The following is a 15,286-nucleotide window of genomic DNA, read 5'->3' as shown; positions in this document are numbered from 1 at the left end:
AAAGTATTTTTTTTTTCCCCCAATGAATGATAAAAATGTGAAAACAAAGAGGGATTTATGGCTAATGCTAATTCATACTTTCTATGTGGTTTCAGCAGTGGTCAATCAATCAGTTTCCCATAATGACTTCATTGATGTGTTGTATGGTTAGCTATAGAGTTCAGACCAGACCACACAAGACCCAGAACAGAACCTGAACCCTAGAACTCACACCAAGACTAGACACCCCAAATCATAAACTGGGATTAACCAAGAACCAGATCCATCCTTGTTGGTCCAAGAACCATACTGTCCATTTTAATGAACCCAGACCCAGAGAGTGGAATTCATAGTGAATAACTGATAGTGGCCCTGCATGTTTACACCTGGTATTAAGATGCGTTTTGGTCGTTCGAATCACACATAGACGAGGGAGACACATTCCCGTTTACACTTGGTGTTTTAATCCGTCTCTTCAATCCATCTTCACTTCTGTCCTGATTTCTAGGGGAGTGTCTATGGGCGGGTGAATGTATGTGTTTTTTCAGATCTTTTGATCTAATGGACAAAATAAGCTATTTACATATGAACGCGACCGGAGACGATGGAAAAACATACGGAGAGCAGCAGCTTTCGTTTTTGCTCTGAAAGCCGCAAGACCAGCTGAACGCTGTAAGTGTGTGTTAGAAATCAGGAATGATGAGAGAACATTGTGCTTGGTTTGTGAGCTTGACTGACGTGACCTGCCAGAACTAATGCCACATGATTTTTTCTTCAAATACAATTCATTGCACATTTATTTTTATAGAGCAGCTTTACAGAAAATGCATGTCTACATTACAATTTAGAGTGATCTGTTATCAGAGGTGACTGTGTCGACTGAACATCATGATCACAATATCCAAAAGTCCAGAGTTTTGTGATCTTGGAAAAATACACAGGAACTAAACCATTTAGGGCCTTATAGGTCAGTAGCAATACTTTGTAATTGATGCGTAACTTAATAGGTAACCAGTGTAGAAGATAACAAAATTGGTGTTATATGATCATATTTTCTTGACCTAGTAAGAACTATAGCAGCTGCATTTTGGACTAATTGTAGCTAATTGTAATATGATTTTCAAAAGTAAAGTTGCTGTCAAAGGCAATTTGCCTCAATCTTATCTGAATTCAATAGAAGGACATTACTAGTCATCTAAAATTTTATATCACAATCCTTCCTTCCTTCCTGTTTTTTTTTTTTTTTTTTTTTTTGGGGGGTGATCAGACAGTCAGTGAGATTCGCCAGAAGAAATAACATGACTGTTCCTTAGCCAAGTTGTGTCATTAGAGTGACAAAGTAGGAAGTTGAGGAAGCAGATTTACAGTTAGCCTGGATTTAATTAGTGATCAGAGAAGAGGGATTATGATTGCAGATCTCCTTCGTATGAAATCTGACAGTCGTTACTGAATAATGCAAAGCTGTTTTAGGAGGGGATTTGAAGTTTGCATAACCAGTTTCTAACACTCTGCTTTTCAATTTCCATGTATGCACTAAAAGTGAATAGCTTTGGTTGGTTTTTAAGTAATTTTTTTCTCTGTTATTACATAAACATTGGTCATTACACATTTAAGTGTAACCTTATGAGTTGAAAATGTGCAAAATATTGTTTGAAATTTAGTTCTAATTTGAAACATAATTCTCCCTTATTTTCTGTACCTTTCTGTGAGATGCCAGCTACATTTGGCTAGGCCCGCTAATTTTGTAGCAGCCAATCAGAAGTCGGCTTTTGTTCGTCACTTTTTTTGTTATTCTTCCTAAAGGTAATGAGTGCTTCACACATTATAGAGTAGCTCTGGCACTCCTTGTGAAAACCACACACACACACACACACATAGAGAGAGAGAATGCCTGCCAAGAATAAAAATCCATCTGTGCAATGAGATTTCTCTGGTGTCTCCAGCTCGTCCAGAAATCTCCACTTTATTGTGAGGAGTCCAGGCAAAAGTTAAGAGTATCCTTGTTCTCAAAATAGAGTTCTAAGAAGAAACATTAGTCATAAACCCCAAACTGAAAAACAAGAACATTTTTGGAGATCATTTTTAATTAGAAAAATGTGCTTGACAAATTGTTTAATCAACAAGGGGATTGTTTTTAACGATTAACATATGATTTTAGTAGTGTCAGAGTAGGATTTATGGATTGCTGACTACTGAACCGATATTTCACTCAATAGGAAAGATGTGTACTGATTGAGAAACCTTTGCAATGCAATAATGAATTGCGTACAGTGGCCCCAAAGGTATTTAGGCACCTGCGCCACAACTAAATACAGGTATACATTTATGAATATCATTGCATTAGTTGCAAAAACAAGGAATTTACTAAAGAGATATAAGCAATATATGTATGTTAGGTTATAAATGGTAAAACAGACAAACCTGTTTAGGTATTTGGTTGTCGGGTATTAGTGGAACATGTTTGGTCACATGTTTGGTGAACGTTAGTTGTGACAGAAGTTTTAGTATCAGTTGTTTGTTGATGCCATTCGGTTTGATATTTTGTTTTCTAATGCAATGCATTAGAAATGTGTGACTTAAATGGTTAGTTCACCCAAAAATGAAAATTCTGTCATCATTTATGTCATAAATGTCATTTTAAAACCCATCTTTTTGATCTGAGAGCTTTCTGTCCCTCCATTGACAGCACGCAACTTACACTTTCAAGCCCCAGAAAGGTAGTAAAGACATCATTAAAGTAATCCATGTTCCTCCAGTTTTAATAAAGTGGTAAATTGTGTTTTTTGCACAAACAAAGCACTCGCATCACTTCATAAAATTGTGGTAGTTAAACCACTGGAGTCACATGGATTACTTTAATGATGTCTTTACAGAAAGCTCTCAGAGAAAGCTCTTTTTTCATTAAAAAAATCTTCATTTGTGTTCCAAAGATGAACAAAAGTCTTACGGGTTTGAAACGATTTGAGGGTGAGTAATTAAGGACAGAATTTTCATTTTTGGGTGAACTAACCCAACATTAAGTATCCTAAAATCTATACTTTCTGGGGACGTTATTGTAAAATGTGAGAATGGTAGATGTTTATGTTGTGTAGGCTTCTGTGCTCCTCTGAGTTCTGGTGCTTAACTAAACTCCTGCCCACACAAACTGACCGATTGTGTGTGATTCATTTCACTTCCAGTTATACACTTAAACAGTCTGTTATACTTAGGCTCATATTTTACAAATAAACACATTTTCACAGACTTAGTCATATATCAGTATGCTTTCACTACGAGGTGATGCATAAATGTGTCCTCTGTTCCATGTCAGTTGTGCATGTTGTTAACTTGTGTTGTGTGAGATACACACTAATATGTGTGAGATAACGCTTTTGGACACTTAATTGCATGTTAATTGCAATAAAATGAAAAATGTCATGTCTTTAAATATATTTGTAATTACACATTTGTAATGAAGTTGCAATTTAGAACATTTAAAAATATATTACCTTTACTTACCTTAACTTATCTTACATGTAATATCTTTAAATGTAATATTTCACACTACAGTTAAAATTATGATCATGTACTTTACATGAGCTTTAGTATGTTAGTCAGAACATCAAAGTAAGTGTACTTCTTTAAAGCACAACACAACTATTAAATATTAACTATATATTAATATTAATGTTAAACTATAACTTTTTAACAAGTTCTATCAACTACCTTTTTAGTGGTTTTCATGTCGTTTTTAGAGTTCAGATGACTGGGAATTCTGTAAAATATCTTATTTTTTGGTTTCACAGACAAAAGAAAATCGTGCCGTTTTGTAACAACATGAGTGTGAGAAATGATGACAGTATCTTAGACTATAAAGAAGTGCACTGTAGGTCGTACAACTGGGTATTATGTTACGTCTTGTCATAACCATACTGAACACATCACTGAAATATGCATGTGGTCAAGATGAATATGGTAATCAAAGTTTTCTGAGGGAGACTACAACTGTTCGGCTTTGCCTGTTGCTTTCTTTTTCTTAGTTTCCTTCACAGAAAATGGACAAATAGACAAAATCACCATCTGGACGTGTCTTGAGTTGTAAATCTCCTTTAAAGCAGCTTGCTTTGGATGCAGCATTTATAGTGCTACTTAGTCTGGGCAGCTTTCTCTAGGAATATTTTGGCCTGTCTTAAAAAACACTAAAGATTTGCTTAGGCATTTATTTTTAATGTGGCTATTCTGGATTATTTACCCAAGTGAGAATTTAAAAAATATTCAGTGTGATATGGACATACATGTATTAATATATAAGCATCATTTAGTACAGTGCATGGAAAAGGAGCCAGATTTAATAATGGCATACTCTCAGCTGAAAAATAAATAGATAAAAGTCTGGTCTGTCTGTCATAAGGCACTCAGACGGATTCACTCCATGTCTATATTAGTGACATAATTTGGCTCTATTTGCTTAATTGCTCAACTCAAGAGATTCAGTCCTGAGCAACCTTTTGTTGTTTGCGGTGTACTGCATGTATATGTGTACTGTATGTGTGTGTGATCAGAAACGGTCAGCTCTGTTTAGTCAGATGGGTCTAGTTAAAATGGAAAATGTGCCCTGTGTTTCTGGCAAAAGCTACCCTTTTTCCAGTAGAAGTTCTCCAGTTTGTGTACCTGATGTGCTGTGAGACCACTGTCACTGCATGATGGTGCACAATCTATAGCAAATTTGTCTTGTACTACTGTAGGGAGGCCAGCATATATCTACACTGAGTTAAGCTGGCTTTTCTTTCTTTCTACCTCTAAACTGTTCAGACTCTTCTGGCCCTCTCAATGACTGGGGGAATATGAAATTGTGGAAATTCAAGAATGATATATATATATTTGAGGTGACCTGTTACATGATAAATGCAGCTAAGGAAAAAGAAGTTAGGACACTGGTTTAGAGGGAATAAGACGTTTTTTCCAATGTGAGTGAGAAGAAGAAAATTACTTTTTTTATCAACATTTCTTTTAATAAAATCAGTATGACATCAGAAATTAACCTGTTTACTTTATAATTCACATTCCTGGTCCTATTGTTCATGATTCACGAGTGTCCATTATTCCAGGGATATAAAAAATGCCTCCATTCTGGTATGGAATACTATTTTAAAATTTTCACCTAATCAATCAGTTACTAAGAATAAATTAAGTCCGTCCCACTTGTGAATACATCACATTTTGGATGTAGAGTGAGTAGAGTAGAACGAGCCCGATCTAATGAAAGTGCGTATCTATAGCACGAATGATATTTCTCGTATCAGTTATACGCCAAAATGAGTTTTTGCGTACATATGATACGCACTTTATGGCGTGTAATATGCACGCCCTCCTCATCCCTAATCCTACCCAAGGGGTTTACAGTGCGTATCATTTGAACGCAAAAACTCGTTTTGGCGTATAAATGATACGAGAAATATCATTCGTGCTATAGATACGCACTTTCATGAGATCGTGTTGGTAGAACTTGAATAGAGTGTCGTGTTGATATATCAGAATTTCTAAATTAGATAGATAGATAGATAGATAGATAGATAGATAGATAGATAGATAGATAGATAGATAGATAGATAGATAGATAGATAGATAGATAGATAGATAGATAGATAGATAGATAGATAGATAGATAGATAGATAGATAGATAGATAGGTCTTGGTTATTATAAGTCACAACAGAAATCTTTATAAGGCTATGTAATATTTCAACTGAGCTATTTTAAGATTCATGATTCATGGCAATTGCACCAAATGATCCTTCTACTAAAACCTGTGAAACTCATTGAACTGTTTTAAAGCTCAGCAGCTCTGTTTAATTTATTGCACAATCATTAAAGTCTAGTCAGGGTATTCTGTCAAGTTCTCCATGGCTTATTATATTGTCATGCCCTCATTGCTCTTTATATATGTACATGTGTGTGCAGTGGCTTATAGGGGAAAGAGAGAGCCCATGTTCCCCTGCGTGCTCCAGGGGTCACGGCAAGCCTGTGTGTGGGTCAGACGGACGCAGTTATGATACCAACTGTGACCTGGAGAGGGCGAAATGCAAGGACCGCACTCTCACCCTCGCCCACAGGGGCCGATGCAAAGGTCAGTGGACATCAGAAACTTTTGTGTGATCATTTCTGAAAACCATTTAGGTAACATTGCATGTGAGGATTGTATCGTGTTGGTTTCACTTCATGGTGATGGTCCCTTTAACACATTCTGTTGACTATAAGTAACGTTGCAACTACATGTCTACTAACTCTCATTAGAGTGTTAGTAAAGTATTAGTAGACTGTTAGGGTTAGAATAAGTTGTTTTTGGAATGTTTATCATCACAATAAAGAGTTAGCAGATATTAAGCAGACTGTCTACAAATACTATAATGAGAGTTAGGTGGCATGTAGTTGAAAAGTTGAAAAGTGTTACCAAAACATGTGCTAACATAGTTATGGTGTACATCAATGCACAGCATCCGAATATTTAAATATCTTTAAAGCAAGACAAATTTACTTTAAAATTGCATAAAATGTTTTCTGACTTGTTTTCAGAATAGATCTGTTGCGTGTATATTGTGTTTTCCCCTGTGACCTAGTTTTCCAGTGTTGTCTGATTAGTCATTTAGTTCACCTGTCGTCTCATTAGTCATCTCGTTAGTCCCTGTGTATTTATACCTTGTGTTCTCCCTAAGTCTTTGTCCGTTCTCGTCTATGTTTTATGTGGTTGTGTTCTCCTGTGTTTGGATTTGATCATTAAATACTATTAACTTGGACTACTCCTGTCGTGCACTTCATTCAACACACACGTTCCCTGACAGAAGAACGGACCAATACAGGTTAATTTTTGCGGGGGAGCAGGGAGAACATCCGCTGGAAGAACACACTCGGGACTTTATCCAGCTAGTGTGTCAGACACACTACCTGGACTACTTGCTCTGTGTATTTTATCACACCAGCCTGAGCGAGCTGTCCAAGGCATGTATTCCAGTGGATGGTCCAAGGGAAGACTTCGTCGCATCCGTGGAGTTGGTGCTGGTGAACAACAACTCCCGGTTCACCTTCGGCCCGGCTGAGGACAGCACCAGCCCCACTCCACATCCAGAGACCAGCCATTCGTCACCGACGACCGGCACGATGGAGATACGAGAGCCCACTTCAGACATTGGACTTCAGCCTGCTGCGACTGACAAGACCGAACCTGAAGAGAGGACGGAAGGAGTCGTCACCACAAGGTGTGTCTGACCAGGTGCGTGAGCCCACTACATCATGTGCTGCTGAGGGAGTGTTAATGGAGTTCGAGAGCTAGGAGGAAAGCCCCGCCCACAACCTCACTGTAGTGGATGGGATCGCTATGGTTGCTGGAACATTTTTTAGACCATTGGATATGTTTGAGGAGGTAATTCCCCTGTTCCTCCTTTCCCCATTGGTTCCGTCCAGCCCTGTATCTCCTGTGATCCCTCCCAGCCTCCCTCTCCCACTTCCTCTAACTGCCTGTTCCTCAGCCTAGTTTTCCCATGTTGTCTGATTAGTCATTTAGTTAACCTGTTGTCTCATTAGTTATCTGGTTAGTCTCTGTGTATTTATACCTTGTGTTCTCCCTCATTCTCTGTCCGTTCTCGTCTGTTCTCGTCCACCTCCTCTGGTACCCTTCAGCCCCTCTTCATCTCCTGCTCTTAAGTGCGTGGATCCACTTTGGTTCTTCAGGCCACTAGCTCCGCCTAAAACAGAGGATCCCCTGGCTCCGTCTCCAGCCGCTGAACCCAACACTCCACAGCAGCCTGTCGATGCATCATCTCCGCCCTGGCTCCTCCCTCCCTCAGCTCCACCGGAAACCTTCTGCCTTATGACTCCACCGGGCTCCCTCGTCCCACAGGCTCTGCCTTGGTCAGACTTCGTCCTGCCTGCACCTTTGATTCCATCTGGCTCCACCTTTCCCCCAACTACGCCATCATCCTCAGTTCCACCTCAGTCTTCAGGTTTCCTGTGTTCCACCTCGGATGCTTGTCGCTCCGGCTCCACCTCTGTCTTCAGTTCCAGCAATGTCTTGTGGGCTCTTCGGCATTTCAGCTCCACCTGGGTCTCTGTCTCCATTGGTGTCTCCATCGGCTGTTCCCAGGGTGGTTCCTGTCAAGTCTCCACCATGGCTCCTCCTGCCTTTGACTCCACCCTGGGGTCTCGTCATGGTTGGTCTCGGGACCAACATCTGGCTCCTCCTGCTCTGGGCTCCCTCTTGGCTCCTCCCACCCTCCACTCCCCCTTGGACTTTTTTGTTGGACTCTGTTTTGTTTCACCCCTTCCTTTGCCCTCCTCCAAAGCATCCACCCTCCCTCCTCAGTTGAACTGTTCTGTACGACGCGAGGACGTGCCTTTTCAGGAGGGGGCTTACTGTTACGTGTATATTGTGTTTTCCCCTGTGACCTAGTTTTCTCATGTTGTCTGATTAGTCATTTAGTTCACCTGTCGTCCCATTAGATGTCTCGTATCCGTTCTCGTCTATGTTTTACGTGGTTGGTTCTCCTATGTTTGGATTTGATCATTAAACACTATTCCTGTCGTGCACTTCATTTAACACACACATTCCCTGACAATATCAGCTTAAACCTTACAAACTTTAGTGAGGTTTAAAAGCAGAAAAAAATTAGCAAATGGGGTAAGGAAAGCAAACTTAGCTATATTATCTGAAAACAAGCTTTATTGTCATATGCATTTTGAAAAATTAAGCAGTGGTGCTCATGCGTAATGCGGGATTTAATATTCTATACCACTAGATTACTGAACCCTAATAAGTATAACATGTCCACTCAAGGCTAATCAAGGTTATGAACTCAAGTGCAATTTAATAATAACAAACATGAAAACTTAGACCAAATGCAGAGTTACATGTAAAGACGAATCTAGACGGCTAGACCTTAGTCAGGGTAGACACCATATTAAATTTTATGTGGATGAAAACGAGGCTGTGAGGGATAGACTTTTACAGTCTTTACAGTGTCATGTGCTGTATAAAGGTTCTAAATCACATGTCATCTTCCCAACTAACAACTTTCACATCTGTTTTATGATGTTTTTGTCTACTGAAAGTTTTTGGAAAGATACTTTATCAGCTGAACAATATGTTGTTAAACAACAGTACAATCAATTGAACACGCTATAATTTTATCCCTCACAGCCTTTTTTTTTTTCATTCCTGTCAAAAAATGTAATATGGCACTACCCTGATTTAAGGTCTCACAAGAAAGCTAATCCTAAAACAAGAAAAACCTGCGCTTCGTCCGAAGTTGTATACTGACTGACTAGGTACCTGTACCACATGATTAAATGATTTCTCAAAAAATCTTTATAGTATGAAAGTGTTTAGTACTATGAATTTAATTTGGATGTATACATCTGCCATGTTGGCATTGTCATGTGACCCAAGGCTTCAATTGTGATGCTTATCTGGCATTCATGACTCTTTTCCTATGGCCTCATGGGATAGTAAAGTGTCCATCAAAAATTGCTGACTCCAGTTTTATGTTTTATACTACTCTTTTGGCATATTATTTGGAGAAGTAGGCATATTCAAACGCAGTGCTGAAAACTAGTAATAAAGGAAACAGGAAAATGACAGACAGGAAACAATGAACAAGGCAACAGGAACTAGGAACAAGAACTTCAAAGCAAAAGCACATAGCAAAATAAAAGACCAAATTCAAAAACATGAAGCCAGAACAAAACTAAACATACATGACAGTAAGCTAGACTGTTCCTTGAGTATTTGTGTTAAGTAATAAATATGTAAATGTGTTTTTCAGGTATTCCAGGTAAAAAGTGGGAGAGGATTGATCAACCTTTTCCTGCGCCAACACTGGTTTCAGAGGTCAAAGAGCTGACAGCTATGAAAGGTATGAGCAATGAGATGAAAACCTATGAACAGTTTCACCGTTTGTACCACTCCGCTTGCAGCATTTCTCACAGCGAGTGTCATTGGCGGAAGAGCAAACCCACTATAATTTTACAAATAGTACTGTTGTTGTGTGACGGAATGTAGTTTTATAAGTTTTTAGACTGAACTGTAGTTGTTTAAACTTCACATATGTGGTTTATTAATAAAGATAGTGCCTATCTTAAACTTTTCTTCGATGTTTTCAGAGATGTGAGCTCCAGGCCGTCAGCGGCCGTTCAATGCTCATGTACCCGCCGAGAACAACCTTACCTCGGCCAGGTTTTCTGTAATTTGCCACTGGCTCTAATGTCTCTATAGTGGTTAAACATGAGATATAATTCGTTTTGGGTATGTCTACTGAGCAGTCTTTGGTCTCATTAAACTATTATTTGTTCCAGAGCAAATAGTTTTGTCTGAGAGCAAAGTTTCAGATCTTTATATTTTTATATAACTTTAATTCATCAGAGCACTGCCTTTGTACTTTTGACTGAATTGCTTAGCGACTTTTATAATGGCAATTGTTGTTTATTAAATATTGCTGTTCAATAAATATTATTTTATAGAAATAATAGTAGTATTTAATATTAGTATTTGGTATTGAGAAATGTTCTGTGTTAGTGTTGGTGATTTTGACTTCAGTGCAGGTTAGTTTGCGACAAGAGACTGTCTTTATGGGTAAATCAGTAGCAAAGACCTTTGTGTTGACTGTTCATTTATCAAGTTTCAGGGCTTGTTTTTTGTTTTTTCATGGATGACTATGCTAAACAGGCCAATAAGAGAGTATTAACTACTGTTATTCCTTTTAATAATGCTAATGACTAATTCAAATGTCTACAAATGTATAAAACTGGGTTTTACCTGATCTCTGATCATAGACACTTGTTCAATGGTTCGCCGCTGGACAGCGATCTCAGTGAATCCGCATGATTCATGGGTTCACGGGTTCACGAGTTACAGAGATCATCGCCCCCCATTGGTGAACCATTGAATTTTGGAAATTTCGAAACAGTTATGACGTAAGAAGTCTCATTTACTGAAATCAGGTGACTTTGGCAGTTTGATACACACCCCAAACCACTGGTTCGAAACAAAAGATTCGTAAAAGTTTCGAAGCTTGCAGTGCAGTTTTTACCTACTTTTAGCTAAATACATTTAAAACTTCTGTGGCAGCTTTGGCTTCACCTTCCTCACCATTTTTTTTCAAACTGGGTTGCAGTTTTGTCTTAGTTTCAAGTGTTGGCACCAAAAAGGTGGCTGATCTCAAATGAACACATCTGTGTGCGTGTCAGAGAGAATATACAGTCCCTGGAGCATTAGAGCAAACTACCAAGGGAACGCGTATGCCCACTGGTATGCATGTAAGTTTTTGCAGGCCGTGTTCACATACTGAAAGGCAGATTGACTGTCTTTAAGTCACGGTCAGCCTGCATCATAAGTTTCTTAGACTGGACCGTGTTAAACTGCAGTTAAAGGTGCATGATCGGTGTCATCACTGTTTTTTAGGAAAACACTAATTGGTGTCTATTAACAAACTCTCTTTAAACTGTGTACTGCTAAATAGAAACTTTGGTTAAAGTACTGTTATTTACTCAGCGTAAAGTTCATATACTGTACCTTGCAAACAAAAAACATCTTAAGCAAACTGAAATAGGAAATTGAAAATAAAAACCAAATGGAGAGGTAGGTTTATTAGGGCCCGAGACGAACAAAGACAACCATTTACCAAAAAAAATAGTTTTGTGCATAGCATATTTTGTCCCATAGAAATGTACATAAATTCACTGAATTGTAAATATATTATATACATAATTAAGGCTTGTTTTGTCCTGATTTTTTTAGACATGTTCCTGGATCAACATTTAATTCTAACCATATCCCTACCCCTAAACCAATCCCTACCCATAAATGATCCCTAAAATCAGAGGGAAATGATAGGTGGATAACACTGATGTAGAAGCAACCGACTCTATAAGCCATGACATAAACTGTAAACTTGTCCCTCAAATCTGATTGGTTAATTGGAATGTTATTCCAGGATCAACAAAGATGTTGATCCAGGAACATGTTGCACTTGGTGAAATCATGTTCTGCATGTTGTAAAAACTAAAAAGGTCAGATTAACAACTGATGTTTTGAGGTTTGGTTGTTCTGTATATAATATATATAATTCAACTCTGGTGTTATCTGGAGCTGACTGCAGCCCACCTGTCTCTTCCAGTCGATCGGTCACAGACTTCACAGATACAACAGGTGTTTCTCATTTTTGCATCATGGATGATTTAAGAGCATCTGCTCACAGGCAAGCGTAGGGCAGATTTGCAGTTTGTCTTTGTGTGCTTGCTGAACTTCCATCTGTCCGGGTTCATATCTTCACGCAAGGATGGCATGGTTTTTAGCCTCCTCATTTCTTGGATGCAGTCCAGCACTGAGGTCCAACTTGTAAGTGTTGTTTATTTGACTAGGATGACTAAATACTCTCTGTATTCATACAAAGTGCCTACATGTTGGAACACGACACTCAGCTTTGCCATTTCAAAACCTCATATTTTCCTTGTTTAGATGACGTTTCAAGATTAAGAATCTGCATGATGCATTTCTTACCACAAGTGATGAGATTTCTTTAGATGGTTGTTTAATGAGATGGCTTTTCCAATAATCCTATCTTCAGAAATCCGCCGGTTAATTGTTTTCAGGATTTCCATGGTCATGGAAATATCCAGCTATTTTAAATTGTGGTTTTTAAGCCAGGAAAACTCATGAACAATTAATATCTTAAAAGGTTATGGAAATGGCATTGATTTTTTTATCGTGAATATATATTTTTGTAGTTGCCCAGGACTAAAATAGAATTGCTCTTTGTGATTGAAATTTCCCCCAAACAAACATTTTTTAAAGGCTCTTTCCTAATAATCATATCTTCAAAAATGCGCCTGTTAATTGTTTTTAGGATTTCCATGGTCATGGAAACATCAAGCAATTTGAAATGGTGATTTCCAGGCCTGGAAAACCCGAAACTGAGTAATACCTTTGAGTAATACCTTTAAAGATCATGGAAATGGCATGGAAATTTCTATTACTTAGTTCTAAAATATAATTGCTGTTTGTCAGTGAAATTTCTATTTATTTATTTTTAATCCCTATCCAGTAATCATAAACAATTGGAAAAGTCATGGGAGTACCCTGGTCAAAAAGTAGGGGGGAAAGTGTGGGAGTGTTTATGTGTCTTATGTGAATTTCCCCCCTTATTACTCAGCCTTATACGTTATTCAGTTTGTTAATTTCCTAGATAATATTTTCCAAAGCAACATTTTTTTTTTTTTTTTATAAAAATCCCTGCAGAATCAAACCCATTGTGGCACTAGCTTTATGTAAGTTTAGCTGCAATTGTATGTCAAGTGTGTAATTAGGCATATTTGTTTCTGTATTACAGAAGCAGGCCAGACGAAATGTCGGACTGAGAGGATTCAGGCTCTGGAACAAGCCAAGAGACCACAGGAATCCATTTTTATCCCAGAATGCAATGACGACGGAACATTTGCCCAGGTCCGACAGAGTCCCGGGCCACTGCACTTAATATTAATGTTGCTTCTGACATCGACAAATCCTAAAGCCTAAACCTATCTAGTGGACAAATTAGCCTTCTAACATCTTCCCCAGCCTTGATAGGATTCCAAAAAATTTGCACTTCCCTGTGTTTCTCATCAGCACGGCTGCTTTGGGAATCTGAATGGAAAGTGTACATTAAATTGCATTTATAGACTCGCAGCCTCTGTTTCACCTGAGCCTTTGCTTTGTTAAACAGCGATCATCCAGTCCGCCTAAGCTTTTAATGCCTCATCGTTTATGAGAGTCGTTTTTCACTCTGAATAATTGTATTCCCCCAGCGCAAGCGCCGGGACGTTTCGTGCGGGTCGTCCAGGAGATACAAGAGCAGTTACTGGAATTTCCTCTCACCTCTCTCTCCGTCTGTATCTCCTCCAGGTCCAGTGTCACACCCTCACAGGATACTGCTGGTGCGTGACCACAGATGGCAAGCCAGTCAGCGGTTCCTCTGTCCAGAACAAAACGCCAGTGTGTTCAGGTACTGTATGTATGCAGATTTTATCTCTAGACTGTTTGCTTGGATTATCGCTTTGTGTTTAGGTCGTGCTGAAAAGCAGAACCGCTAAACCATCAGGTGCCTCGGTCAAGAAGCTGCGCCTGTAGTCCATCACTTTCAAAGCCATTAGACTTTGTTTGATTTAAATTGTGCTCTTTGTTTTGATGGAGTCAGCGTGATGTTAAACTCTAGCCACCGCTCTGTTTAGTTTACTTCTACTGTGTTTGTGCATGGAACCGAGAGGTGATGGATAATATCCTGGAGGACTTGCGCCGACTCCGAAAGTTCATCCATTTTTCTTTTCTCTACTTTAATACATTTCTGCTCTTCTCTGTTTCTGTCTCTTTCCAAATTCACACTCCATCAATCTCTGTCTTCATCTGTTTCATTCGCTACAATTTTTCCTTCTTCTCCATCATTGCTTTCTCATTCTCTTTTTCATTGTATAACTGCTTTCAGTGGACAGTTGGAATGAGGGAGCTTTTCTCTTCGTAAATGAATGGGAACACTTTGCTCAAATGGCTCTGATTGTTCTGTTGGAGATAACACAACCGACTCCTGCCAGAACTGGATTACGTTAGGATTGGAGCACCTGGTTCTCTTTTTTTCTTGTGTCTTGACATTTTATGGTTACATGCTATCTCACGCTTACCTAACCCTGATGTAAAATGTCTACTAGCTTTCTGGATGGTCCCTTCAAGCGTTGTCAGTTCAGTTCATCAGCAGCACATTGCAGAGACACCTGTGAAACTTTTTGGAGTTTTAGCTTGTTCAATATAATTCATTATTTTACTGTTATTATTATGATGGGATGGTACAAAACATACTTTTTACCTCAGTTACTTTACTTAACACTGTTACCATTTCTGCACCACTAGAATTGAAAAATGTAATTACCAAACAAGTTTCCAAACAGATTTCCCAAAAACCCCAGACAGCAACATAGTGTCGGCCTATTCCTATTCTATTTTAATGAATAGGAAGTCCCACCCTCAAACTCATGGCATTGGTTGAGTCAGTAGGTGTGTTCGACTTCATGTTGCGCTGCATAGACTGATCGATCGACTCCACGTCACTGTTACAAATGCAAGAGCTATTCGAGAGCAGATTCATTCTGCACAGCTTCATATCAATGTTATATTGTGACATGTTTATCAAAATAAAACTGATAAAATATATAGATCCCACTTCATAAGGATTTAAATAGTAAATAGGCTTATTTTGAACTTTATTCTTATAAATTCACGTGGTGCATTGGAAGTACTGAATGAAAAGTGTTCAAGT

General features: G+C 38.6%; 1 protein-coding gene across 12 annotated transcripts in view; it reads left to right on the top strand.

Moving 5' to 3' along the window:
- The window catches only part of smoc1 (SPARC related modular calcium binding 1), a 55,943-nt gene that overhangs the window by 6,946 nt on the left and 33,711 nt on the right, over positions 1-15,286 (top strand). For all 12 annotated transcript variants that reach the window (XM_079853860.1, XM_079853869.1, XM_079853868.1 and 9 more), the window contains exons 2-5: positions 5,919-6,084; positions 9,773-9,862; positions 13,334-13,446; positions 13,885-13,984. In XM_079853860.1, the coding sequence (XP_079709986.1) occupies positions 5,919-6,084; positions 9,773-9,862; positions 13,334-13,446; positions 13,885-13,984 (469 nt within the window). The remainder of the gene's footprint in view (positions 1-5,918; positions 6,085-9,772; positions 9,863-13,333; positions 13,447-13,884; positions 13,985-15,286) is intronic.

Source organism: Squalius cephalus, assembly GCF_949319135.1.
Source record: "Squalius cephalus genome assembly, chromosome: 20".
Lineage (NCBI taxonomy): Eukaryota > Metazoa > Chordata > Actinopteri > Cypriniformes > Leuciscidae > Squalius > Squalius cephalus.
The sequence above is the reverse complement of the archived record's forward strand: the minus strand, read 5'-3'. Positions and strand labels throughout refer to the sequence as shown.